General features: G+C 56.8%; 1 protein-coding gene across 1 annotated transcript in view; it reads left to right on the top strand.

Annotated features, from left to right (window-relative positions):
• Positions 1–24,654, top strand: part of SHANK3 (SH3 and multiple ankyrin repeat domains 3) — a 49,137-nt gene that overhangs the window by 18,715 nt on the left and 5,768 nt on the right. The window contains 8 exon segments of the mRNA XM_047066426.1: positions 3,171–3,246; positions 3,539–3,621; positions 4,130–4,254; positions 4,352–4,484; positions 5,446–5,526; positions 13,440–13,570; positions 14,196–14,280; positions 19,295–21,557. Of these exon segments, the coding sequence (XP_046922382.1) occupies positions 3,171–3,246; positions 3,539–3,621; positions 4,130–4,254; positions 4,352–4,484; positions 5,446–5,526; positions 13,440–13,570; positions 14,196–14,280; positions 19,295–21,557 (2,977 nt within the window).

Raw genomic sequence — 24,654 nt, forward strand, 5'->3', positions numbered from 1 at the left:
CTGAGAATCCCGAAATGGGAGAGTGTAAGGGGTGACCTGGAGAAGGAGTTGTAGGCCTCCGGACAATTGCAGGGCTCCTAGACCAGGGTGGCTCTGGGGTCTGTCACCTGAAAGAGTCAAAAGGGACCTAAGTAGATGGGATCCTTTCATGGGTAGGCAGAGGGAGAGAGGCCTGTGGGGTCTGCCACCTGGCAAGGCGTGGGAGTGACCTCTGTCCTCATCTGAAGACCAGCCACCAGCTGCTCTGATCTGGGACCCAAGTGCTGAGTTCTGCCGGAGGCCAGAGGGCAGCTCAGGAATGGGAGTCTGCTTCTAACAGGCCCAGCTTTCTTTCCAAAGACAGATCTGTTTCTGAGACTGGAGATTGGGACAGAGAAGGACTTACAGGCCAAAAAGGGGCCACTGCTGGGGGCCAGGCTGATGCCCAGGGTCATCAGAGAGTGTACCTCCCAGGCACCTGTCTGGGGCAGAAGGGGTAAAAGGAGCAGTTGCAGGCAGAGAGCTGAGAGCTGAGGTGAAGCCCTGTGTGCTCAGAGGGTCTGTAGGGCACCTGGAAAGCTCTGGCCAGCTCCTCCCTCCCCTCCCCTTCCTCCTTCCCTCCTCTCCCTCCATCCCTCCTTCCCTGTCTTTCCAGTACTTGGGGGGTCATGCTGTGTGTTTTCACTTGAGCTGGCTTTTACATGTCAGATTAATAAAACTGGAAGATGAATTTTTGTTATGTAATTAGGATAATTTGTTTGACAAAATCTAAAAAATGGAGGTTAATGAACTGTGCAGTTTGAGGGGGTCCTTCTGCAGGCAGGTACCATGAATGTTCCAACATTTTCACACGTTGGGTCAATGTGAAGAAGGGTGTGATGGAGGCAAGAAGGGGTCTGATGCTCCGCCTCCACCAGCAGTGATGAGACTTGGCCTGCTCTGGCCTTGGAAACGGCAGAATGGTGTGTGCAGCCACATTACAGAGGGTCTTAGGACAGGCAGTGTGTGGGAAGAGGAGAGAAGGGAGCAGATGAACTACTGGGTGGGTTAGGGTTAGGGTGACAGGTTACAAGCCATCAGAACCTAGAGGACCCTTCGAGGTAAATTTTTCTGCTCTACAAGGAGAGGCTTCAAAGGGGTCTGTTGACTTACTGAGAATCATACTAGTGGCAGGATCCTGCAATTTGGACCAGTACTTTTCCTGACACCTGTGTCTTCTTGTATTAACAGGAATTCTTTCTTTGTTCTATCCAGCCACTGTTCCATCTATTCTTATATTCATTTATCCCTTGACTCACTATCCTTTCTTGCCATCCGTCTACTCTTCTATCAACCCCCGAAGCCAACCCCTCCTTGCATCCATTCATCTACCCACCCACATATGCACCCACCCAACCATCTATCCATCTATCGATCAATACATCGATCAATCCACCAATCCAGCTATCCCCCTCTGTCGACCCACCCTGCCCACCTATCCATCCATTTACTTATCCACTACCGTTTGTTCCATCCATTCTCCCCGCACCAGCCCATTCTCTTTTCTCTCCATCCACTTAAATATCTATTTACCTTTGATCTGATCTATCCTTCTGCTTCTCTCTTGTTCCATGTATCCATCCATGTACTTATTCAGCCAGTTGTCCACCCATCTATTCTTCCAGTTAGCATTTGCATGGCCTGTTATATGCCAGCTGCTGTGCTAGGTGCTGGGATCACAGAAATAAATAAGAGGTGGTCCTTACCTATGAGGAGCTCACAATCAATTGTAGCTTCCCTCTCTGATCTCATTTCCTCTCTCTCTCTCTCTCTCTCTCACTCACTCACTCACTCTCTCTCACTCCCTCTGCTTCAGCTGTATGGCTGCTCACTGTCCCTTGAACACCCAAACCCAGCCCTGCCATGTGGGTTTTGCCCTGCGTGCCCCTGCTCCCTGGAAGCCCTTTGCCCACAGAGTCTTCAGGCTGCTCCCTAACGTTCTGTGCCTCCCAACTATCCTTTCCTGATGAGCCATCATGTGACCACCCTAGAATTGCAGACTTTCTCTGTACCCCCACTTTGCTCCCTTCTCTCCTAACATTTGCCAGCAGTTGACATGTTATGCATGCACCTGTTTCCTGTCTCTCTGTTCTCTCTCTTCCAATAGATTGTAAACTCCACAGGGTAGAGGCTTTGTTCTGTTCCCTACTATATTCTCAGAGCCTAAAACAAACAGTGCTTGGTACACAGTTGGAGCTCAATAAATACTTGTTGAATGAATGAATTAATCTTGAGAAATTCTAGGATGGTAGGGAATGGGAGAGGAGCTGTGGATGAAACATGAGGTGGTGGTGGAGCCACGTTGGGAGCCCTCCAGGGTCCTGGAGAGCTGGAAGCCAGGAGGGCAGGAATGGGGGCTAGAGTGTAAGAGAATCTTAACTTACAGGCAGCTGGAGAAGAAAGCCTGGAGCACAGGGGCTATGGCTGCAGATGTGGACTGGGGTCTGCACGCTTGCAGGAAATCAGCAAGGCCACGGCCATGGGCGGAGTAGCAGGTGGACAGCCGGCTAGCCCTGCAACAGCTGTGAGGGACTTAGAGATCAAGAGTACAGATGGGGGCAGGAATCTGTGGGATGCAGTGACATCAGCCCCACACCTGGACCTCCTGTGCACTCAGAGTCAGGCTCTGGAGGAAGGGACCTGGGAGACTGAGCATCGGTGGGCTCTCATGAGAATCTCAGTGAGGACACAACGCCACCTCCATGCCAGTGCGCGTTGCCTGCAGCATGACCCTTGCACGTGACCACAGTCATATGCACACACGCCTATATGAGCACGGCACTTACACGTGACTGCAAGTTACACACACACCTAGGCCTACACATGTACACAGCTTCTTTGCTCCTGGCTTTGGGGCTTGCTGACTCTTTCTGAAGATGGCCCGGCCTTGCCCCTGGCTGTGTGCAGCCACTCCGTAGAGAGATGGGCCAAAGCTCCTACCCTATTCTGGATCCTGACCCCTGGAAGCCAGGATTTCCAACATGGTCCCCTCAGCCTTCTTACCTTAGGACCTTTGGGCCCCTCACTTCCACGTGGGTACAACCAGGCCAGGGGTGTGTGTGTTGGCAGAGGCTGGTGACCAGCATGGTTGAGGGGCAGTTCAGGTCGGTTGGAGGATGTGGCCCTCCATCAGCTCCTGAAACTCCCCTCAGAAACCCGGGAAGACCGGACGAAGCGCCTTTTCCGTCACTACACTGTGGGCTCCTATGACAGTCTCACTTCACACAGGTACAGGTGGGGGCCGGTGGGCAGGTGGGCAAGGGTAGGCATGCATGCGGCTGGGATATCAGGCGTGGAGGGAGGACCAGAGCTAGTTGAGGAGGCCTGTGGATGAAGGGGTCAGAGGAGGCGAGGTGGTCCCCAGCCCACCTCTGTCTTCTGCCTTCCTCTGTCAGTGCAAGGGTGACTTCTGGGGTGGGCCATGCCCGTGGGATCCTGTTTGGGGCATGTGTGGGGTCAGCCTGGCCAGCTGTACTCTCTGGCAGGGCTCTCCTCACCCCTCCCTGCTTTCCTCCACCAGCGATTACGTCATTGACGACAAGGTGGCTGTCCTACAGAAACGGGACCATGAGGGCTTTGGTTTTGTGCTCCGGGGGGCCAAAGGTAAGGAAGGGTAGACAGCACCGAGAGTGGGTGTGGGGCTGGCTGCCAGACTGCCAGCATGTGTCTTGTCTCTGCTCTCCTCCCTGCCTCACCCCTGCCCTATCCTCTGCCCCTGACTCCCCCACTGCCTCCCTCGCTGCTAGTTCGGCTCCCGTCCCCCTGCCTTGCTCCTCTGCTCTGACTCTGTATCCTTGGTTTGGAATATCTCAGTACGAGGCAATCCCTTCCCCCTGTTGATTTCCAAGATCTCTGCTAGAGCATGTCTAAGGGAGGGGAGTCCTTTCTGGTGGGGCCGAGGGGGGCAGTTTCTTCCCTGGGTGGCACTGCCTGCTGCCCCCCAGCCCCAGGACACCCTGACATGCTGCCTCAGTTGTCCTTTGTTTGGCGTGCGGAGCCACTTGTGGGAGGTTGCTATGTGGCAGCTGCCTCCACCTGGACCACGCAGGTGAAGCACCTTCCTAACTGCCCTCCCCCATTCCCAACCCCTCCCCCCCCCCCCCCACCGCAGCAGAGACCCCCATCGAGGAGTTTACACCCACGCCGGCCTTCCCTGCGCTCCAGTATCTTGAGTCGGTGGATGTGGAGGGTGTGGCCTGGAGGGCCGGGCTGCGCACAGGAGACTTCCTCATCGAGGTGAGGCTTGTCCTTACCTGTGCAGCCAGGTGGGGTGCTGACCTCTGAGCCCCAAGGAGGACACACTTGGAACACCCCCACCACCCGTCTGTCCCAGGTGAACGGGGTGAACGTGGTGAAGGTCGGGCACAAGCAGGTGGTGGCTCTGATCCGCCAGGGCGGGAACCGCCTCGTCATGAAGGTTGTGTCTGTGACGAGGAAGCCAGAAGAAGACGGGGCTCGGCGCAGAGGTGAGGGGCCGGGCTTCAGGCCTCTGTGCTCAGACCTTCCCCTCTGGCTCCTGACCTGAGACCTTTGACCCCAGGCTCACTTTCCTCTGCCCACGCCCTGACCCCAGACTGTGGAGGTCAGATGCCTAAACCTAGGTGAAATACCCACGTTCATGGCCTGGGTGGCTTCCCAATCCCTGATGTTAGCCCACCAACCCTGGCCCCCAGCCTCTGACCTCTGACCCCTGACCCCAGGGTGCCCCTCCTCAGATCCCCACCCCCTCCTTCCCGGCGTCCCCCCAGCCCCTGGCGTGGAAGAGCCCTCCTCCCGACACTGCCAGCAGCTGCCTGGAGGCCGGGGTTGCCATAGCAACTGTGAGGTTGACGCTGCCGCCGCTTTATTGTCGGAGGGAAGGGGGAGGCGGCACCTGAGGGAAGAGGAAAAGCGTCTTCTCCCCGCGACGTCGCGGCACAGCCTGGGCCCAGGAGGCTTTGCCAGCTTGGGCCGGCCCAGCCCAGATCCTGGCTCTGCTGCCCACACCCTGGTCCCCCGAGGGGCAGCGGCCTCCAGGGCCTGGGGTGGGGGGGCCCCGGAGCAGCAGGAGCCCAGCCTGCCGGGAGACCCCTCCCAGCCCCCACCTCATGGCTCTGGTGCCCCCTTGCTCAGCCCTCGGAGCCTACAGGGTGGGCATTCAGGTGGGAGCTGGCCAGCACCGTGACCCCCATTGGGGCCCTTGACCACCTACCTCCTGAGGCCCCAACTACCCCGGCCCCGCTGGGCCCTCAGCAACCCCCTGAGCTCCCAGCGCCATGAAGAAGTTTGCATCCAGCCGCAGCCTGAACAAGATCCTGGCGCAGTGCGACTCATCCTCACGGGAGTACGAGGAGATCCAGGCGGTGGAGCGCAAGTGGCACCTGCACCTGGCCACGCCGCGCTGCCTGCTGCTGGACAGGAGGTCCAAGGCCTCCCTCTTCTTTGCAGCCCCGCCGCCCCCCAAGAGGGCTCCCAGCACCACGCTGACCCTGCGCTCCAAGTCCATGACGGCTGAACTTGAGGAACTTGGTGAGCAGTGGGGGGTGGACGGCAGGCAGACAGTCCAGGGTGGGAGGCCAGGCAGAGTGAGCTGGGGCCAAAGCCAGGTAGAGACAGGGGAGCGGAAGGACAGACGGATGGATGTATGAATAGGTCAAAGATAAATGGGTGGGTGCTGGAGTGGTGGGGAGGGGTACAACACATGGATGGCATGAGGGCTGGATATAGACAGTGGGCCAACCGGGACTGATAGGGTGCAGGGCCTGGCCTCCCAGTGTGTTTGCATGCATGTGCACCTGCTGCCTCTGGCTCTGTGTACTTCCAGTCTGACTTCTCTCCTCCATTTCATCCAGGTGAGGGAAGAGCAGAAGTTAGGGGACCTAGGCTCTGCCGTGGCTCTGCTGACACTAGCTCTCTGATCTTTGTGCTTATTTTGCCCTCCTAACACCTGTTCACTCGTCAGTTAAGCGTGGGTTACAGCAAGCTGCTGACCTCATGGGGCTGTGTGAACATCACTAGTATGATGGTGGGACAGGCCCTCGTAAGCTGCAAGAGGCAGATAAGAGTACGTCAGGGCTTTGGTATGGCATGTTGTGAGCACGATCCTGGGATGACCCCCAATAGCTTCGTTGTAGGGCATGTCTTGGAATATGTGACGGTTAATAGCCTCAGCATAGGCGTGTCCAGATATACATGACTGTGTCCTGACATATGTGGCAGTTAATAATGGGCATATCCCAATATACATGACCCAGTTCTAGTCCCAGACTTTTCTATGGCTCTAGCCATAGAAGGAAGGCTGACTCTGGTCCTAGGCTGAGTTCTGAGATAGTCCTGTCTACAGGAAAGGCCCTGATCCTGGTTCTAGACTGATCCCCAACCTTGGCTTCAGGCTTTGTTCATTCCCAGCTATAGAAGGAACACTTACCTGGGTCTGAAAATTGTTCCTGATCTTACAAATAGAGTGACCTCTGACCTTGTCCTGGCCACAGGTTGAGCTACCCCCTCCTTTCAGGCAAACACTCTTGACTGCAGTGTCATTTAGTGTGGACTTCAGCCACCAAGATAGGTCAGGCTGACATGGTCATACTTTTCTTCCCCATAAATATTCTGAAGAAAGTAAAAGCCAAAAGGATATAGCCAACTCAAGACAAAGGAAATTTCCCAGACCTCAAGAATGAAAAGAGAAGTCAGTTAAGTGAGAGGAAGCTGATGATGCTTCCATAGTCCATGAGGGCTTGGGACAGTGTTATAGACCCTAATGGCAGGGGCTAGGGTTCTGTTGCTCCCACAAAGCCAAGAGATGAGGCTGTGGACCCATGAGAAGTGGGAAAACTAGAAGCAAGCCCAGGAACCAGCATTAGCATCAGAAGAACTAGAAATCAAAGAATATGAAAGAGGCAAAATAAGGTGTTTAAATACAAAGTTTAAGGAAACTAACAGAACTCATAAGGAACAGGACAGTACAAAAAAAAACAAAAAAACAAAAAAACAAAAAAAACAAAAAACAAAACCAAAAAGAAAAAACCCAAAAACCAAAAACCAAAAGATGAATAAACAGATTTTAAAAGATCCCTAAAGAACTGTTATGGAAACAAAAGGTATAGTCACTGAGATTAAAAAATCCATGACTGGGATAAACAAGTGTACTAGATTCAGCTGAAGAAAGAAACGGTGAATTAGAAGATAATTCTGAGGAAATTATCCCAAGTGCAGCACAGAAAGATAGGGATATGGAAAATATCCCTAGAGATAAGAGATGATGGAGAACAAATGAGAAAATCCCAGTCTAATGAGAGTCCCAGAGGGAAAGATTAAAATGGGGAAGAGGCAATATTTAAAGAGTACATGGCTAAGAATATTCAGAAATTGAATAAGGACATGAAATTCCATTTTGAAGAAGTATAGACCCCAAGCAAGGAAATAACAAATCTACATCTAGAGCCGTCATAGTAAAACTTCACAACACCATAGACAAGAAAAATCTTAAATACCAGAGAAAGGAGCTGGATGACATAGAAAGGAACAATGGTTAGACTGACAGCAGACTTCTCATCAGCAATAGTAGATGCTAGAAGACAATGGAACAATAACTACAGTCTTGAATTAAAATGCCTTTCCACCTAGAATTCTGTCCCCAACTAAACCCACTCATTGAAGAGTGAGGCAGAGAAGCTGGCAGACTTTTGGCCCCAGGGTCACAAAGGTCCAAGACTAGTTATGGGGGAGCTGATCTGTCATACTGATTGAGAATGGAAACTGATTGACAAACCAGTACCCGTAGGCACCTGGGTCCGGCTGGACTCCAGACCAAGGCTTTGGTGGGTGGGTCCCAGGAGTCTCCTTCCAGAGGCTGTCACATAGCCATGATGAACTGCATGTTCAGAAGGGACCCTCCTAGTTCTGCATGAAGAGGTGCATAGGCAGCCCGAGATCTGTAATCCAGGGGCCAGGGGACTGAGCTCTGCGGAAACAGAAGAATTGCCTTCTGCTTTATGGGATGCTTCTGTCTAAAGAAGATCCTTCCTCTCTGCTGTGATCCGGGGCCCTCCTGCTGCTGTGTGACAGGGTCGTTCCGTACACCCTTGTCTTTCAGAGGTGTTCTCTCTTGCTGCCTCAGGTCAGCATTGTTTCCACCATTTTTTTCCTGAGCAGAGTCTGGGGGAGGACAAAGGGACAGCTTAGCACAGAGCCTCCATGCACACTGCTGAGTGAGGGCGGGCTCACAGCTTATGTTGAAGCTGGACCTAGACTCTATGTAGCTCCATTCAGAGAGGGAGAAGCTACTCCTGCCTCCAGAGGACAGCTGTCGGGGGAAACCAGACTGCTTGCTTACTTTCTGTAGGTTTGAGGAGGCCAGGCCAGCATCAGGGTTTCCCTAGGTACCTAAGGGGTCATCCCATGATTCAGTGTTTGTGCTTTTATAAGATAGAAATAAGACCTGTAGGCTCATTGGCAGCATAAATATGTCAGTTCTCTGTCACACTGTTAAGAACTGATAGAACCTGTTAGGATGCTGTGGTCTATTGAGAAGACGGCCTGAACACCTGGGAAGAAAGGAAAGTGTGAGGCCGCAGAAAAAGCAGGTGGCAAGGGTGGGGACTCACGCCCATATGGCTCCTTGCTCCTTGGTGGGTGTGGGGGAGAAGCAAGGTCATGCAGGAGGGAGAGGAGGTAAAGAGCATACTGTGGGGGATGGTAGTGGCAGTGTCCAGAAAATGAAGGCCCGAGGTGACTGGCGGAAATGGGGTTGAGAGGAAGAGGTTGGGGTAGGAGCCCTCCTCCCAAAGCAGGTGGTGGGAGGAGACGGAAGGGTGGGGCACTCCCAGTGCCCTTCAGCATGGTCAGTGGTCACCACATGTCCGTCTGCCTGAACCAATAATGAGCCGGCTGCACAGAGCAGTGGAGACTCAGGCCAGGGAGGGCCTTGGTGGGTCTAAACCTCTCCTATTTCTCTGCCTTCCTGTGAGAAATCTGGGGCTTTTGGGTCCCTTTTTCTTTCGTGATGGGAATGTTAGAGCAGGTGCCGTGCTTGAGTGTGATATCTGATTAGCCGTGGTCTGGCAAACACATTGACCTGCTCTTTGATACTGTACGGAATACTCAAGGGTGACCACTGCAACTGTTAGTGGCCTCTGAACTTTTTTTTTGGGGCGGGGGTTGCCTTTTTTCTGAACAAACATTTGATTGAACTGAGTATGATTAAGTTGTGTGTGGACATCTCCACACGTGTGTGCATGCCTGTGTGTGCATAAGTGCAATTATGCATATGTGTGAGTGGAGGTGCATGGATGTGTATGTGTGTGTGCATGTGCATGTGTATGCATACACACAAGCATGTATACCTGCTTGTGGTTGTTTCCACCTTGAGTTTCAAGCTGGGTACCAACTTGGCATTTGGGCACGTTTGCCACTTGGGGTCTGATAGGGAGGGTTAGGCCAGGGTTGTACAGGACCTGGGAGGTCCCGGTTGTTGGAAGGGGTGGGAGTTGGAAGGGGGCCCAGATGCCGATGGATGAAGCCTGCCTCTTACCCCTGTGCTCTGTTTCTTGATTGCAAGCCTCCATTCGGAGAAGGAAAGGGGGTGAGTCATCTGCTGTGTCCCCATGCCCCCAGCTTTGTTTGACCCTGTCCAGGGAAGTGCTGATGTGTGAAGAGGCTCCATGTCAAGTCAGGGTGCTCTGGAAGCCTGGGCTGTACCTTCCTGTCGGCCTTCTCCCTGGGGATCTGGTGGGGGTGCAGTAGAGGGAGCTGGGGAAGGATGGATGGGGGGGTCCGGGGGTGTGGCTCTGTGGGGGTGTGACAGTGAGGCACAGCCATGGGCTTTGGGGGTTCAGGTGAGTGTCGGGGCAGCCTAGTGAGGCAGAGCTGGGAAAGCCTCCCGGTGGAGGCCACACCACTTGCCACGTTCTGGAGCTGGGTAGGGGGAAGGTTCAGAGGGCTCAGCTGTGGGTCTCCTCAGGGAGCATGGTGACTGGGCCAGTGTGGGCAAGAGTGTTGGGTGCTCAGCTCTGGCCCATTTGCTTCTTTCTGCCTGTTTTCTGGGGGCTCCTTGTGCCTGGTGTGTGGGTCCCATTTCTGTGCTGATCTGTTGTGGGGTCTAGTCCGGTGCTGATAGTCCCTTCAGAACAGGAGTCTAGGCCCCACAGCATTGGGGAGGGAGCTTGGAGCTCCTCTGCCCAACATAGCCCAGGCTGTTGACTTCACCACCCCCTGCTCCTCCCATCAGGCCTCACCTGTTTGTTTGAGGCTCCTTCCTGTATGTTCTGTGTGTCCAGCCTGGCTGCAAAGAATGTAGCTTCCATGGTGGGGGGGACAGAGTCTGAGGTCCAGCACCTGGTGAGATCTCGGGGCCTGGCCTCTGCCAGTCTTCTCCATCTCTCAAGTGGACGGGAGACTCTTTCTGCTGAATAGGAGTCAGAGCCAGAGGGAAGCCTGAGGTGGCTTTGTGGCCCCAGGCATGTGCGTTTGCCCATTTGTCCGTGTGCCTGGTGCCCACCCATCCCTCACTCTGGGATCCACAGGGCCTTCCCTGTGCTGGGGGCACACCAACACCATCTGTCTGGGCCCAGGCTCTCCAGCATGGCCTGTGGTCCGGCCCTCAGAGCTCTCCTGTTGACCCTTGCCCTAATCTCAGGTGAAGTGCTTTCCTTGGTGTCTTTTCAGGTATTAAAACTGGGTGTCCCCTAGGGACGCCTTTCTTCACTCTATGAGGCAGACACAAGCTACTTCTGGAATATTTTGGTTCTGTCCTAAGATCATTAGCGGAGCTCCCAGGGTGCCATGCTGTGGCCTGTGCACTTCTTCCAGTTGTAGGGGAGGTGACGGGTGATTCCTCACCCCTGGGGCCCATCATACCTGCTTGGGTTCTGGCTGTTTAAACAGCTGCACATCGAGCTGTGTCGCCAGCACATGTGGAATCTTGATAACCAGTGTGTGTGAGGCTGATGGGAATGTGCGGTTCCCAGTGCCCCAGACCTGGTTCCTAGAGGGCTTCATTTTCTTTTTTGAGTATCTAAATAATTCTTTTTTATTTTTTTTTTTAATTTTTTTTTTTCAACGTTTATTTATTTTTGGGACAGAGAGAGACAGAGCATGAACGGGGGAGGGGCAGAGAGAGAGGGAGACACAGAATCGGAAACAGGCTCCAGGCTCCGAGCCATCAGCCCAGAGCCCGACGCGGGGCTCGAACTCACGGACCGCGAGATCGTGACCTGGCTGAAGTCGGACGCTTAACCGACTGCGCCACCCAGGCGCCCCAGTATCTAAATAATTCTTAAAATAATTTAAGAATATATTTTCTAATAACGGTGGGGATTGGTGTCAACCTCACCAGGTGTTAGTTCGGAGAATTCTTGATTCTTTCTCTTTTGGAAATAATTCTTGCCTGGCCCCAGCACCATCACCTTACCTCCAGCAGTATTTGCTTTGCTAACTTCATGTGCACTCTGCTTCTGGTCTCTGGGATTGAGTTCTTCTGGAGCTAGAGATGCAGCTTCTAAACCCGCAGCTCGGGTGAGCACATGCTCACTTTTTACTTCACTCATGTCTTTATGTCTGAGGTTTCCGGAAAATGTGGTTGTTAAGTCTGACCCCTAACTTATTGAATCTATGATCTGGAGCACTCAGATCTCTCAGATATTCAGTTTCTTTTTGGGTAAAATGAGGGCGGTATCAGTATCTTCTTTGTGTGGTTGTGAGGAATGAGAGGAGAAGGCTCATCAGAAGCTCTTTTCACTGAAAATCACCAAGGACTGAACGCAGGGTGGTGATGGTGGTTTCAGCTTCCAAAGGGGAATTATTTGCTTCATTACAAAAACAAAGAAGATGGGCCCTCTAACGAGCCCTTCCTGGTGTGCACCTGGGCCCAGGTACCAGTGGCGCTGGGAGCTACACCCAGGACCGGTAAGCTAGTCTGTAGAGGGAGCACGCTCTGGTGAGTTGTAACATTTGCTGAGCTCCTGTGTTACTCAGGGCCCAGGCTGGACACTCAGGGCAGGCGGGGGATGGTACTGGCTCCTTCCTCCTGAGAGCTCACGGGCTCTCTGGGGAGAGAAGGCGCACCGTGTGTGTTCAGTGCTTCCCCTGAGCCAGGCAGGGCAGCACTTGTCGCGTGTAGACACGGACAGTAGGTGCAGACAGTAGACACTGAAGCAGCCACCATTTTCGGGCTGTTTTATCAGATAAGGAAACTGAGTCACAGAGAGGTTAAGTCAGGACAGAGGTGGTACGCGATGTGGGTCTGGTCCGGGTTGGGTGCCGGCCAGCTCTGACTTCTTTCTCCGTGGCAGTTGCCGAGTGGGTTGCAGAGGCAGAGCCAGGAGGTGCTGGTGGGAGGTGTTGGGGCTGACTGTGTCCTCTGACAACAGGCACTTGGAGAGCGAAAGCCCGGGCGTGACCAGACACATGGCCCTCTAGGGTGGCACGGGCCCTGAGGGCTTGGGGATTCAGAGCCTGAGTGACGAGTGGGGCGAGGTCAGTGTGGCAGCCATGTGGGCACGGGAGCTGCCCCCAACTCCTGCTGCAGCCCACATCCGGCCCCGAGTGGACCACAGCTGCCAGTGTCAGACACATGCGTTTAACACAATTTCCAAGTCATGTTGATAATCAAAAACACCACTTTAAAAAGTACTAAACAGCTTTAATAAAAACAAGCAAACAAAGCTTTTCTTTATGATGGATTTGAAAAGAATGCTGCCTGAGGCCTCCTGGTGCCTTTCTCCCTTCTAGGGCCTCGTTCACACATCAGCTCCCCACCCCTCCCACCCCCCATCTTCCTTACCCTCCTCTCAAGGGGCCCGTGGAAGCCCCTTCAGCACCATCAGCACCTCCCACCCAGGGTGGGGCTGCTTTTCCAGGAAGGGAGGTTCTTCGGCCTGCTCATCTGCCTGGAGCCATATTTTTAGGTCCCTAGCCTGGGACTGTGAGTTCTGTTTTCAGGCAGTGTCCCCTGTTCATTCATTCGTAGCTTATTCACACTTTCCATGGGCACCTGCTGCACACCAGGGTCTGTCCTAGGGCTGAGGTCCACCAGAGGCAGCTTAGCTTTTGGTGCAGCAGCTACAGACAGATGAGTAGTGCCAGGTGTTGAGGAGAAAAGGGACAGGGCCAAGGGCAACAAATTCAGGAAGACTTGAAACTCCAAACAGTGCTGTCCCTGTCCTGGTCCTCTCCCGAATGGTCAGTCAGGCTTTTCCTGGAGTGGGCTCCGAAGGGTGACCTGGACCACCCTTGGAGGACAGAGCGGCCAGGCGGGAGTGGGACTCAGATGGGATGCATGTTACTCGGCTTCTGGCCCCCGGCCTCAGGTCTGGAAGAAGGGACATCAGGCGGGCAGGGCCCAGTCGCTCCGTTAACATCAGGAGGACTCAGCATGGGGTGCACGAGGGTGGAGCAGGTTCAGGGTCCAGGTGGTTGAGATGGTGCCTCCCTTGGCTGTGCAGAGAAGCTGGATGAGATCCTGGCAGCCGCCACGGAGCCCACGCTGAGGCCAGACATCGCGGACGCTGACTCCAGAGCTGCCACTGTCAAACAGCGGCCCACGAGTCGGAGGATCACACCTGCTGAGATCAGTGTAAGCCACCCCAGCAGCTGGGGGGGGCGGGGCATGGGGAGGGGAGAAGGCAGGGAGGGGCGCGGGGGTCAGAGCTCCATGTCCCCTACTGTGCGTTTGTGCATTTTTCTGGGGTGGGAGTCCGTCATTTGGACCCTCCTCTCCAGGGGTGAGGGTGAAGGACCCCATGGCTTCTCCTCACACACGTGGGGAAATCTTGTCCTCCCAGAATGGCCACAGTTTAACAAATGCTGAGTGCTCACTCTTGGCCCTGGGTCCCAGTGCCTCCTGCATAGCCACACCCAGGACCACCTAGAGCACCCCAGCCCTGTTGAGGGTACAATGCAGTGTCTCTGCACCCCGCCCCCCGACTCCTCTCACTTGGCATCTTCTGGGCTACTCCCCCAGCCTTGTCCATGTCAACCCTACCCAATACTCTGTGCCCAGGCCCCCACTGGCTATGCCCCTGCTCTCTGGAGTCTCTGCGCCTGGGTCTGAGTCTTGGGTGAGGCCCCACCGGTGCCAGCACCATTGTGATTAGTGTGTGGGGTGTTTGATCTCAGGCTTAGAAGGATGGCTGGGGCTGGATGGAGACCTGGGACCCCCAGTGCCCTAGAGCCTCCTTCTAACCCCCCAACTCCAACAGTCTTTATTTGAGCGCCAGGGCCTTCCAGGCCCAGAGAAGCTGCCCGGCTCCCTGCGGAAGGGGATTCCACGGACCAAGTCTGTAGGTACGGCTGGGCTGGGGGTTGCATGGGGCTGGGGTGGATGTGGGGCTGGAGGACCCTGTCTCTCCCAGCCCTCCAGTTGGGGTTTTAAGGTTTCCTTAAGGTTTCCTCTGAGAACCCCATCTCCCTGGTCATAGCCCAGGAATCTCATTTGTTTGTGGACACATGTGGGATCTGTCCTTTCCCCAAATCCAGACAAACTGCCAAGAGAGACCCTTGAGGCTTCCTCACTCCACCCACCACTTCCTCTCCATTGTGTCCCATCCCTGCTCTGGTCCACTATTGCCCCCCCATCCGCTCCTCCCCGTCCAGTCTGCACCCCCGACATTCCTCCCCGTCCAGTCTGCGTCCTTCCATCCGCCCCTCCCCGTCCAGTCTGCGCCCCCGACATTCCTCCCCGTCCAGTCTGCGTCCTTCCATCCGCCCCTCCCCGTCCAGTCTGCGCCCCCGACATTCCTCCCCGTCCAGTCTGTGCCCCTCCATCCGCTCCTCCCCATCCAGTCTGTGCCCCCACACTCCTCCCCGTCCAGTCTGTGCCCCTCCATCCGCTCCTCCCCGTCCAGTCTACACCCCCCACACTCCTCCCCGTCCAGGCTGCGCCCCCATCCGCTCCTCCCCGTCCAGTCTGCGCCCCCCCATCTGCTCCTCCCCGTCCAGTCTGCGGCCCCCCACACTCCTCCCCGTCCAGTCTGTGCCCCCCCGTCCGCTCCTCCCCGTCCAGTCTGTGCCCCCGACATTCCTCCCCGTCCAGTCTGTGCCCCCCCATCCGCTCCTCACTGTCCAGTCTGTGCCCCCGACATTCCTCCCCGTCCGGGCTGCGCCCCCATCCGCTCCTCCCCGTCCAGGTTGCCCCCCCATCCGCTCCTCCCCGTCCAGTCTGCGCCCCCGATATTCCTCCCTGTCCAGTCTGCGTCCTTCCATCCGCTCCTCCCTGTCCAGTCTGTGCCCTCCACACTCCTCCCCGTCCAGTCTGCGCCCCCGACATTCCTCCCCGTCCAGTCTGCGCCCCCCCATCCACTCCTCCCCGTCCAGTCTGTGCCCCTCCATCCGCTCCTCCCCTTCCAGTCTGTGCCCGCCATCCGCTCTTCCCCGTCCAGTCTGTGCCCCCCACACTCCTCCCCGTCCAGTCTGCGCCCCCCCCACACTCCTCCCCGTCCAGTCTGTGCCCCTCCATCCGCTCCTCCCCATCCAGTCTGCGCCCCCCACACTCCTCCCCGTCCAGTCTGCGTCCCCCCATCTGCTCCTCCCTGTCCAGTCTGTGCCCCCCACACTCTTCCCTGTCTAATCTGCACCCCCCCACACTCCTCCCCATCCAGTCTGTGACCCCCATATGCTCCTCGCCGTCCAGTCTGTGCCCCCTCACCTCCTCCCCGTCCAGTCTGCGTCCTTCCATCCGCCCCTCCCCGTCCAGTCTGCGCCCCCCCATATTCCTCCCCATCCAGTCTGCATCCCTCTATCCGCTCCTCCCTGTCCAGTCTGTGCCCCCCACACTCCTCCCCGTCCAGTCTGTGGCCCCCATGCGCTCCTCCCCGTCCAGTCTGTGCCCCACCATCTGCTCTTCCCTGTCCAGTCTGTGCCCCCCATCTGCTCATCCCCATCCAGTCTGCGCCCCCCATACTCCTCCCCATCCAGTCTGTGCCCCCCACCAGGTATTGCTCTGTATCTCTCTTTTCGTTCACAGCCAGTCTTCTCCAGAAGTCACTTGCAGTTGCTGTCTCTGTCCTCATCTGCTCCTCAGCTTGGGGCAGCGTAGCTCTGTCCACACCTAAAACTGACTTTGCTGCCACCAGGGTCACCAGTGGTTTGCAGGGCATTCCTTCCAGCAGACACGTGACCAGCCCTTCTCTTGTTGACCTCAACTGGCATTTGATTTTTCTGCTCACCTCCCCAGAGCTTTAGGACATTTCCTGGTTCTTTCCTCTGTTCTCAGGCTGTACCTGTTCAGGACAAGATGTAAACCTAAAAAAGACCTCCACACCAAATGTGGGTCCTCTCAAGGCTGTGTCCTTAGCCTCTGTGCCTTCTGTACCTGTCTCTTTGGGGCCTCATCATGCCTCACACTCGCTGTCACGCCTCTCATGTAGCCATCTCTCTCGACCCCAGACTGGGGCATCTCACAAGCTCCACTCACTGCCCTTCCTTCTAGACATGTAGTCCCCCCTCACCTGCCCACTTCTCCATCCATTCCTTCACAGACCTGCCCACTTGTCCATCCAGCGGTCTGCATACACTGCAGCTCCCCCATCATCTGTTCATCATCAAACACCACAGTGTTTATGCACACTGGTTCATTTCATACTTACAGTAACCCTGTTGAGGTAATACTATTAGTACCTCTGTATTACAGGTAAGGAAACTAAGGTAAAGAGGTAAAGTGACTTGCCCAAGGTCTTACCTTGTCTTCTGGTAAGACATCATGCCAGCCATCTGCCCAGACCTGCCCAAAGGGGGCTTTCTGCAGAGCGGATACCACCCCATATCCCTCCAGTTCACCCGTGGTGGGCTCTTCATTGCCTTGGGGCCTTGGGGACCAGTCTCAGCCTTCTCCTACTTCATCTGGGGGCATTTGTCTCCATTTCCTTCTTACCTGGGTGTACCAACACTCGCTATTCTGCACCTGGCCTCAGTCTGCCTGGATGGCCTGTCGCTCAGCCCAGCCCAGTCCCAGGACTGACCACCACAGGTCCAGATCTCAGTGCCTTCCCTGCAGGATGTGAGCCTCTTGGTGGGTATTCCTCCTGGACCCTCCTGTGCTCATTCTGTGAGTGAGTGAGAGGGGTTCATCTTCAGGCTCCTTGCCCTGGCCTGCTGCCCATCACCAATGTGAGTGTTGGTCAAGGTGTCAGATTCCCAGAGTCCCCCACCCACCCTTGTCCTGGGCACATGATTCAGTCCTGGAAACCTCAGCGTCCTGGTCCATAAACTTGAGTCCCATCTAGTACTTGCCTCCAAGTCTACGATGTGGCTCACCCAGTGGGCTGTACTCAGAGGCTGAGTATAGGCATCAACCACTGATACTGTTCCTAGATGCAGGTCCTGAATCTTGAGGCTGGAACACAGTGTTTGAGAAATGTTTGCTACTCTTCATTGGACAGAGGTCCCCACCCCACCTTGGGTGGTATCAGAACAGATTCCCCACTTCATCCCAGGCAAGTGACTTATCTTCACCCTAAGTTAGAATTTGGCATGCCAAATCTCCTGCGTCTTCTAGGAGCACAAGCTTTTCCCCATGTAGTTTGTCTCATAAGATAAGTTGTGCAGCGGGGAGGAGGCCCCAAAAGAACCTGGCACAAATCTTGTGTCCAGCCATGGGGGTGGAAGGCAGACCTAAAAATGATGATGATGATGATGATGATGGTGATGATGATCTCGGCCTCCTTCCTGGGATGCTTCTAGGTGCTCAGCCCCATGCTGTAGGCTTTAAATGGCTCCAGCTGTGGCAGCCCCACAACAGGGGCCAGCATTTCGCTTGAGATTAGGAAACTGACCTGCTAAGAGATTAAGTAATGTCAGACAGTAACTTCCAATGCTAGAATTCAAGCCACATGAAAGCCCACCTTTGCTGTGCCCGGGGTGAAGAGCTGTCATGCAGGACAAGATGTAGATCGTGCAGTGTGGGAGGCCTGGGGAGACCACCTTGGCTAAAGGAGGAGGTGGTTGGGAACAGGCAATCTGCATTGTAGTGAGTTCGTAAAAATGCGAGCAAGTACAGGGTGAAGCCGAGTGTAGATTCCCAAGGCACTCCACCAGAGACCTGTGCGTATCAACATGGAGGAAACATTCATCCACTGTCCTCCGGTTGGGCCGTCGAACACTTGCAGCCTAACTGAACATGCGTATGGTACAAGTGTCCATATTGTGCCCACAAGGACACTTGGGAGATCTTGCCAGGCTCTAGCCAGGCAGCAGGACAATGAGGGCCCTGAGCATCCCAGTCCTGCTCTTGCACAGACCCTAACTCGGGCAGCAGAGCGGGTTTCATTTTAAGCCTGTGTTGCCCATGAGAGAATTGAGATTCAGGGGGGCCCAGGGCCCGGCCTGGGGCCACACAGCCCATAGGGAGTACAACTGACACATGGGTCAGGTGCTTAGTCTACAATTCCACTTTAGCTCTTCCTCCTTCCCTTCCACCCTCCCTCACTGAAGTTCAGCCTTTGAGGTTATAGCAGTGACCAGGCAGTGTGTCCAGTCCAGTCCACTTGGGTCTCTGGGATGGAGCCTCTCAGGGCTTGTCTTTTCACAAACACCTTCTCACCTGGGCGCCAGCCTTCTCTCTGCCAGATGCATGGCTCAGCTGGCCACAGTCCTGCTGCCCCTGTGACTACAGTCCGTGCATCACTCCTACTCTGGGAGAGCGTCCCCCTAATTTCTGACCATCTCTCTTCTTCCCGTCTCTGGTTGCCACCAGGGAACTCCCGGTGACACCTGCTTGTTCCATTGCTGCAATGTGGCCTCGCTCAGTCTTGGATGGAAGCCATGCACCAGCCGCCCCTACCTCTTCTGTGCAGTTGTCTTCACCACTCCACGTGGGGGGATGTGTAGGGGCTGCCCCGATTCTCCCTGGGTGTCTTCTTTGGGCCCTCTCAGTGTGATGGGGCTTGGGCAGGTCTTGGCCCGAACCCAAGACTTTGGGTCCTTTCACAGTCTGTTGGTGGGGCCCTCCTCTACCTTATATCTGAAAGAATACCTCTCCCCAAGTCTTTCTAAGAGCCCCCTCCCCCCAACTCAACACTGGGCTTGGGGTGCAGAGCTGGCATTCAGGGAGGAGCCCAGACTAGGGGCCTCGCTCAGATCTCCTGCTCTGGGCTTCCCTGTCCCCTTTTCTCTCAGACCCCAGCCTCTGTGCCCTTCTTGACCCCGTCCTCCCCGGCTGGGTATCGCTTCCCGCCAATTTCTAAGGGGGTGGCTTCGCAGTCCTTGCATCTGGGGCCATGGCTGCCCTCAGGTGGAGTCAGGGCAGGGCTGGCCCCTGCACAGGGCCGGCGCCGGGGTCTCACCAGGGCCCTTCTGTCCGCAGGGGAGGATGAAAAGCTGGCGTCCCTGCTGGAGGGGCGCTTTCCGCGCAGCACGTCCATGCAAGATACGGTGCGTGAGGGCCGTGGCATCCCGCCCCCGCCGCAGACCGCACCGCCGCCCCCACCCGCTCCCTACTACTTCGACTCCGGGCCGCCCCCCGCCTTCTCACCGCCACCCCCTCCAGGCCGCGCCTACGACACAGTGCGCTCCAGCTTCAAGCCCGGCCTGGAGGCGCGCCTGGGCGCTGGGGCCGCGGGCCTGTACGATTCTGGCGCGCCCCTGGGTCCGCTGCCCTACCCGGAGCGGCAGAAGCGTGCGCGCTCCATGATCATCCTTCAGGACTCGGCGCCGGAGGCGGGCGACACCCCCCGGCCTCCTCCGGCGGCCACCCCACCGGAGCGTCCAAAGCGACGGCCGCGGCCGCCGGGCCCCGACAGTCCCTACGCCAACCTGGGCGCTTTCAGCGCCAGCATCTTCGCGCCGTCCAAGCCTCAGCGCCGCAAGAGCCCGCTGGTGAAGCAGCTGCAGGTGGAAGACGCTCAGGAGCGCGCAGCCCTGGCAGTGGGCAGCCCTGGCCCGGGTGGCGGCAGCTTCGCCCGGGAGCCCTCCCCGACGCACCGTGGGCCTCGGCCAAGCGGCCTTGACTACGGCCCTGGGGAAAGCCCCGGCCTCGCGTTCGGGGGCCCAGGCCCGGGCAAGGACCGGCGGCTGGAGGAGCGGCGCCGCTCAACCGTGTTCCTGTCGGTGGGAGCCATCGAGGGCAGCACACCTAGCACAGACCTGCCCTCCCTGCAGCCCTCCCGCTCCATCGATGAGCGCCTGCTGGGGGCTGGCGCCGCCACCACCACCACCACCGGCCGAGACCTGCTCCTGCCCTCCCCCGTCTCTGCTCTGAAGCCATTGGTCAGCGGCCCGAGCCTTGGGCCTTCAGGCTCCACCTTCATCCACCCACTCACCGGCAAACCCCTGGACCCCAGCTCGCCCCTGGCCCTCGCCCTGGCAGCTCGAGAACGTGCTCTGGCCTCCCAGGCACCCTCCCGGTCCCCCACGCCTGTGCACAGCCCTGACGCTGACCGCCCTGGGCCTCTGTTCGTGGATGTACAGGCCCGCGACTCTGAGCGAGGGGCGCTGGCCTCCCCAGCCTTCTCCCCAAGAAGCCCCGCCTGGGTTCCTGTGCCTGCTCGGAGGGAGCCGGAGAAAGCACCCCGGGAGGAGCGCAAGTCGCCAGAGGACAAGAAGTCCATGATCCTCAGCGTCCTGGACACATCCCTGCAGCGGCCGGCCGGCCTCATCGTCGTGCACGCCACCAGCAATGGGCAGGAGCCCAGCGGGCTGGGGGCTGAAGAGGAGCGCCCGGGCACCCCGGAGCTGGCCCCCGCCCCCGCACAGTCAGCAGTGGTGGCAGAGCCCCTGGCGAGCCCCCGGGCTCAGCCCCCTGGCAGCACGGCTCCGACAGACCCCGGGCCGGGCCAGGGCAGCTCCGAGGAGGAGCCAGAGCTGGTGTTCGCCGTGAACTTGCCGCCCGCCCAGCTGTCCTCCAGCGATGAGGAGACCAGGGAGGAGCTGGCCCGCATTGGGCTGGTGCCGCCTCCCGAAGAGTTTGCCAACGGGGTCCTGCTGGCCACCCCACTTCCTGGCCCAGGTCCCTCACCCACCGTGGTGCCAGGCCCGGCCTCAGGGAAGCCGAGCAGCGAGCCGCCTCCCGCCCCTGAGTCTGCAGCTGACTCAGGGGTGGAGGAGGCTGACACGCGCAGCTCCAGCGACCCCCACCTGGAGACCACAAGCACTATCTCCACGGTGTCCAGCATGTCCACCCTGAGCTCGGAGAGTGGGGAGCTCACCGACACCCACACCTCCTTCGCCGATGGACACACTTTTCTACTCGAGAAGCCACCAGTGCCTCCCAAGCCCAAGCTCAAGTCCCCGCTGGGGAAGGGGCCGGTGACCTTCAGGGACCCGCTGCTGAAGCAGTCCTCGGACAGTGAGCTCATGGCCCAGCAGCATGCCGCCTCTGCCGGGCTGGCCTCCGCTGCCGGACCTGCTCGCCCTCGCTACCTCTTCCAGAGAAGGTCCAAGCTGTGGGGGGACCCCGTGGAGAGCCGGGGACTCCCAGGGCCTGAAGATGACAAACCAACTGTGATCAGTGAGCTCAGCTCTCGCCTGCAGCAGCTCAACAAAGACACACGCTCCTTGGGGGAAGAGCCGGTTGGTGGCCTGGGCGGCCTGCTGGACCCTGCCAAGAAGTCGCCCATCGCGGCAGCTCGGTGAGCAGGGCAGTGTGGGGAGGGTCCTGTCCCGTGTCCATGCCCCCCCCCCACCCACCCTGTGTTTTCCCTCTTGTCTGTCCACCATCGGAGGTTTCCTCCGTTCCCCTCCCCAGTCCATTCTATCCCACCCCTTACCTGTCCGTGGCATGCCTCTCTGTCCACTTGTGTCCTTTGTCTGCCCTTGCTTTGTCTGTGTGAGACAAGTCTCATTCAGGGATCTGAAATCTTGGGGCCGCTGTTCTCTCCATCCTGTTGGTGCTAGGAGTGGGGGCTGGGCACCCATCAGAGACCCAGCGGGGCCGAGCACCTCCACAGCCCTCCTGGAGACGCCCTGCCTCGGCGGGGGGGGGAGGTTCTTGTGGGCTCTCACTCTTTTGCTCCCGACCAAAGCTGCCTCTCCTGTTACGGGTTGTTCTGTGCTCCATCCTGGAGTTGCAACCCGCTCCCCTCCCCCCACTGTTCAGCTTCGCTGTGAGCCTGTGGGCCCCCAACCCCATCCTCCCTGTGGCCACATGGCTGGTACCACCTTTCCTGTAGCTGCCTCCTGCCTTGCTTCCTTTTGAGGCTTAGAGTACACAGACTCCTTTTCCTTTTGGGACGCACCAGCAGCTCCCTGTGTTCTGCCCCAGAAAAATTTGTCTCTCTGCTCTGCCTCAGAGCCCCTTAAACACAGACTGCAGTGCATTTTCAAAGTGCATTAAGAAGCCATTCTTAGGGGGAAGTCACAGCATCCCTCCATACTCCATCTGCCCTCTCGCCTTCTCCGTACCTTCCCTGTTCCTCTGTCTGTCTGCTCGTCCCACCTCTTGCCCAGGGTGAGGACTTGAAGAGGCCACGTTGTGCCCTGGAAATGGGGGTGGGGGTTGCTGAGCAAGGGGCTGGGGTGCTGCTCTGGTAGAGCTGCCAGAGCCTCTGGGCTGGTCCCTTGGATATTTCCTTGAGGACCCCATTCCCAAGGCTTTGCTCCTGAAGGGGTCCCCCTTGGGCCTGTGGGCTCCATGGATGTTGGTGGGAGAGCTGGTTCCTGCCCACTGGTGCTGGTCTGAGGCAGCTCTGGTAACCCCCTGGCTGGCCCTTGTCTGCCCTTTTCAAGCTGCCTTTGCCTTCTGTACCCCTTTAGGCCCTCCTCCCTCTTCTGGCTTTGTCGGGGGGGGGGTGTGGGGTGTGAGGTGCCACTGCCTGGCCTCCTTCTTGCTCCCTGAAGACCAGCCTATTGGGCCCTTTCCTGTCAGCCTTGGAAGGCACAGCTCACAAAGTGAGGGATTCGATCTTATTCACAAGGGCTTGTCTGATTTACCTTCTTCCAGTTAAGGGTTCAAAAGATATGTGGGGGCTTGGGAAGCTCACGGTGCCTCCCCTAAGTGGTCCAGGAATATTGTCCTTCAGCTCCTGTCATCTCAGGGGCTCGCTTTGGGGCCCCCTCCCCTTTTGGCCTCTTCCAACTCCCAGCTGAATGTGAAAGCCCTCTTTCCAGCAGGGCAATGCCAAAGGTACCCTGAGAGTGGGCGTTATGGGCATGGCCAGGGTATCCATTTGGGATGAGTAGCCCAGGTCCTGGGCCTCTGCAGGACCTAACCCCTGGGGACGGGGGGTTCCCTGACCCACCCTCGACCAGCCCCTATCTTCATTTCTGCTTCTCCTCCCTTGCCAGTCCCTCTGTTCTCTATGTCCTTTGGTCCCAGTGAAAATTAAAGCCATTTAAAGTGGGAAGCACAGTTCCTGATACAGTGCAGGCCCTCAATAAACGTTTGCTCAACAGACGAAAGAACTAAGCTAAATGCAAGCACTGTCTTTTGTGACCTGTAATCTAGGGAGGGGGCTTAGGATAAATATCACTGAAGGACAGACACATGATTCAGATGCACTGGTTGTTGGACCCCATGATCAGGCTCAGGCGAGCCTGGGTCTTGTCATTTGCTCTACTGGCTCCCATGGGGTGGCTGGGCACCCTGAGCATTTCTCCTCTGTCAGGGTAAAGGTCTCTTGTCCCATGGCTCTGGGTTGTGCCAGGACCCTGTGTTTGTGTTCTGATTTGGACATGGGATGGGGCAGGGCAAGACCCACAGGTGCCAGCTTTGCACCCCACCTACCCCACAGGTGCACTGGAAAGGGAGCCTCTTTGACTTGGCACTTCTTGCAAAAGTCCAGCCTCTGATTGGCTTCACATGGGTCCCCTGCTTTCCCCTGGATGAATCAGCAGGGTCAGGGATGCCGTAAGGCCTCCATTGGCCAGGCCTGAGTCCCGTGCTCTCCTGGGAGCTGGGGCACGGGGCCAGCCCACCTAGCAAACAGGTGCTGAGAGTGAGGGAGGGTGGGTCTCCAGAGGAAAATCAGCTGCTGTTACGGGGGTCCAGATGCTGGAAAACCTAAAACAACACAAGTCCCTTGTGACATGTTCTCACCAATGTCGGCAGTTTCTTCATTCCCTGGCATCAGCTTGGGGTCAGAGGGCCCTGGATATCAAGTCTCAGCTAGTTGCACCTGAGCTCTGTAGTCTTGGATGAGCCACTGTGAACTTCAGTCCCTCCCCTGTGAGATGGTGACGGTGACACCCTGAAGCACCAAGCTCAGGGCTGCAGCATGGTGGGTTCTCATGAAGTGGGCACTCAGCCAGGTCCTTCGTGGGAAATAAAAGGGCCGGATATTGCACTAGAAAATGCCAGGTCATATTATTTCACTTCTACAGCCATTCTCTCAGATGGATAACAGCATACTCTCCATTTTCCAGACAATAAAACTAAGGTTCTAAAGAGGTCTATTGCAGCTGGTAAGTGGTGGTATCTGTCTGGCCCCAAGCCCCACTCTCTGTTCACTGTACTCTGGGGGCTGTGTCGTTAAGCCCCTTCTGGTGACGGATGCTGGGTTTCTGTGCGGTAGCCTCTCACACAGAAATGCGCACCTGTTCACTGGGTAGACTGACACCGTTATCTATCAATCGCGTATATCACAAATAGCACGTGTATTCTGAAATCGCTTATCCTCGAGTCCTCGCAGCGCTACCTCATCAGCCCAGCTACACGGAGCCATCCCTCTGCCCTGCCTTCCTATTCCCACTTCCCTCTGCACCCCCTTCTCTCGTTCACACTTCCTTTGG

This window comes from Lynx rufus, unplaced genomic scaffold, assembly GCF_022079265.1.
Source record: "Lynx rufus isolate CCGP_SWC_20201006 ecotype Redwood Valley unplaced genomic scaffold, mLynRuf1.p SCAF_7, whole genome shotgun sequence".
NCBI lineage: Eukaryota > Metazoa > Chordata > Mammalia > Carnivora > Felidae > Lynx > Lynx rufus.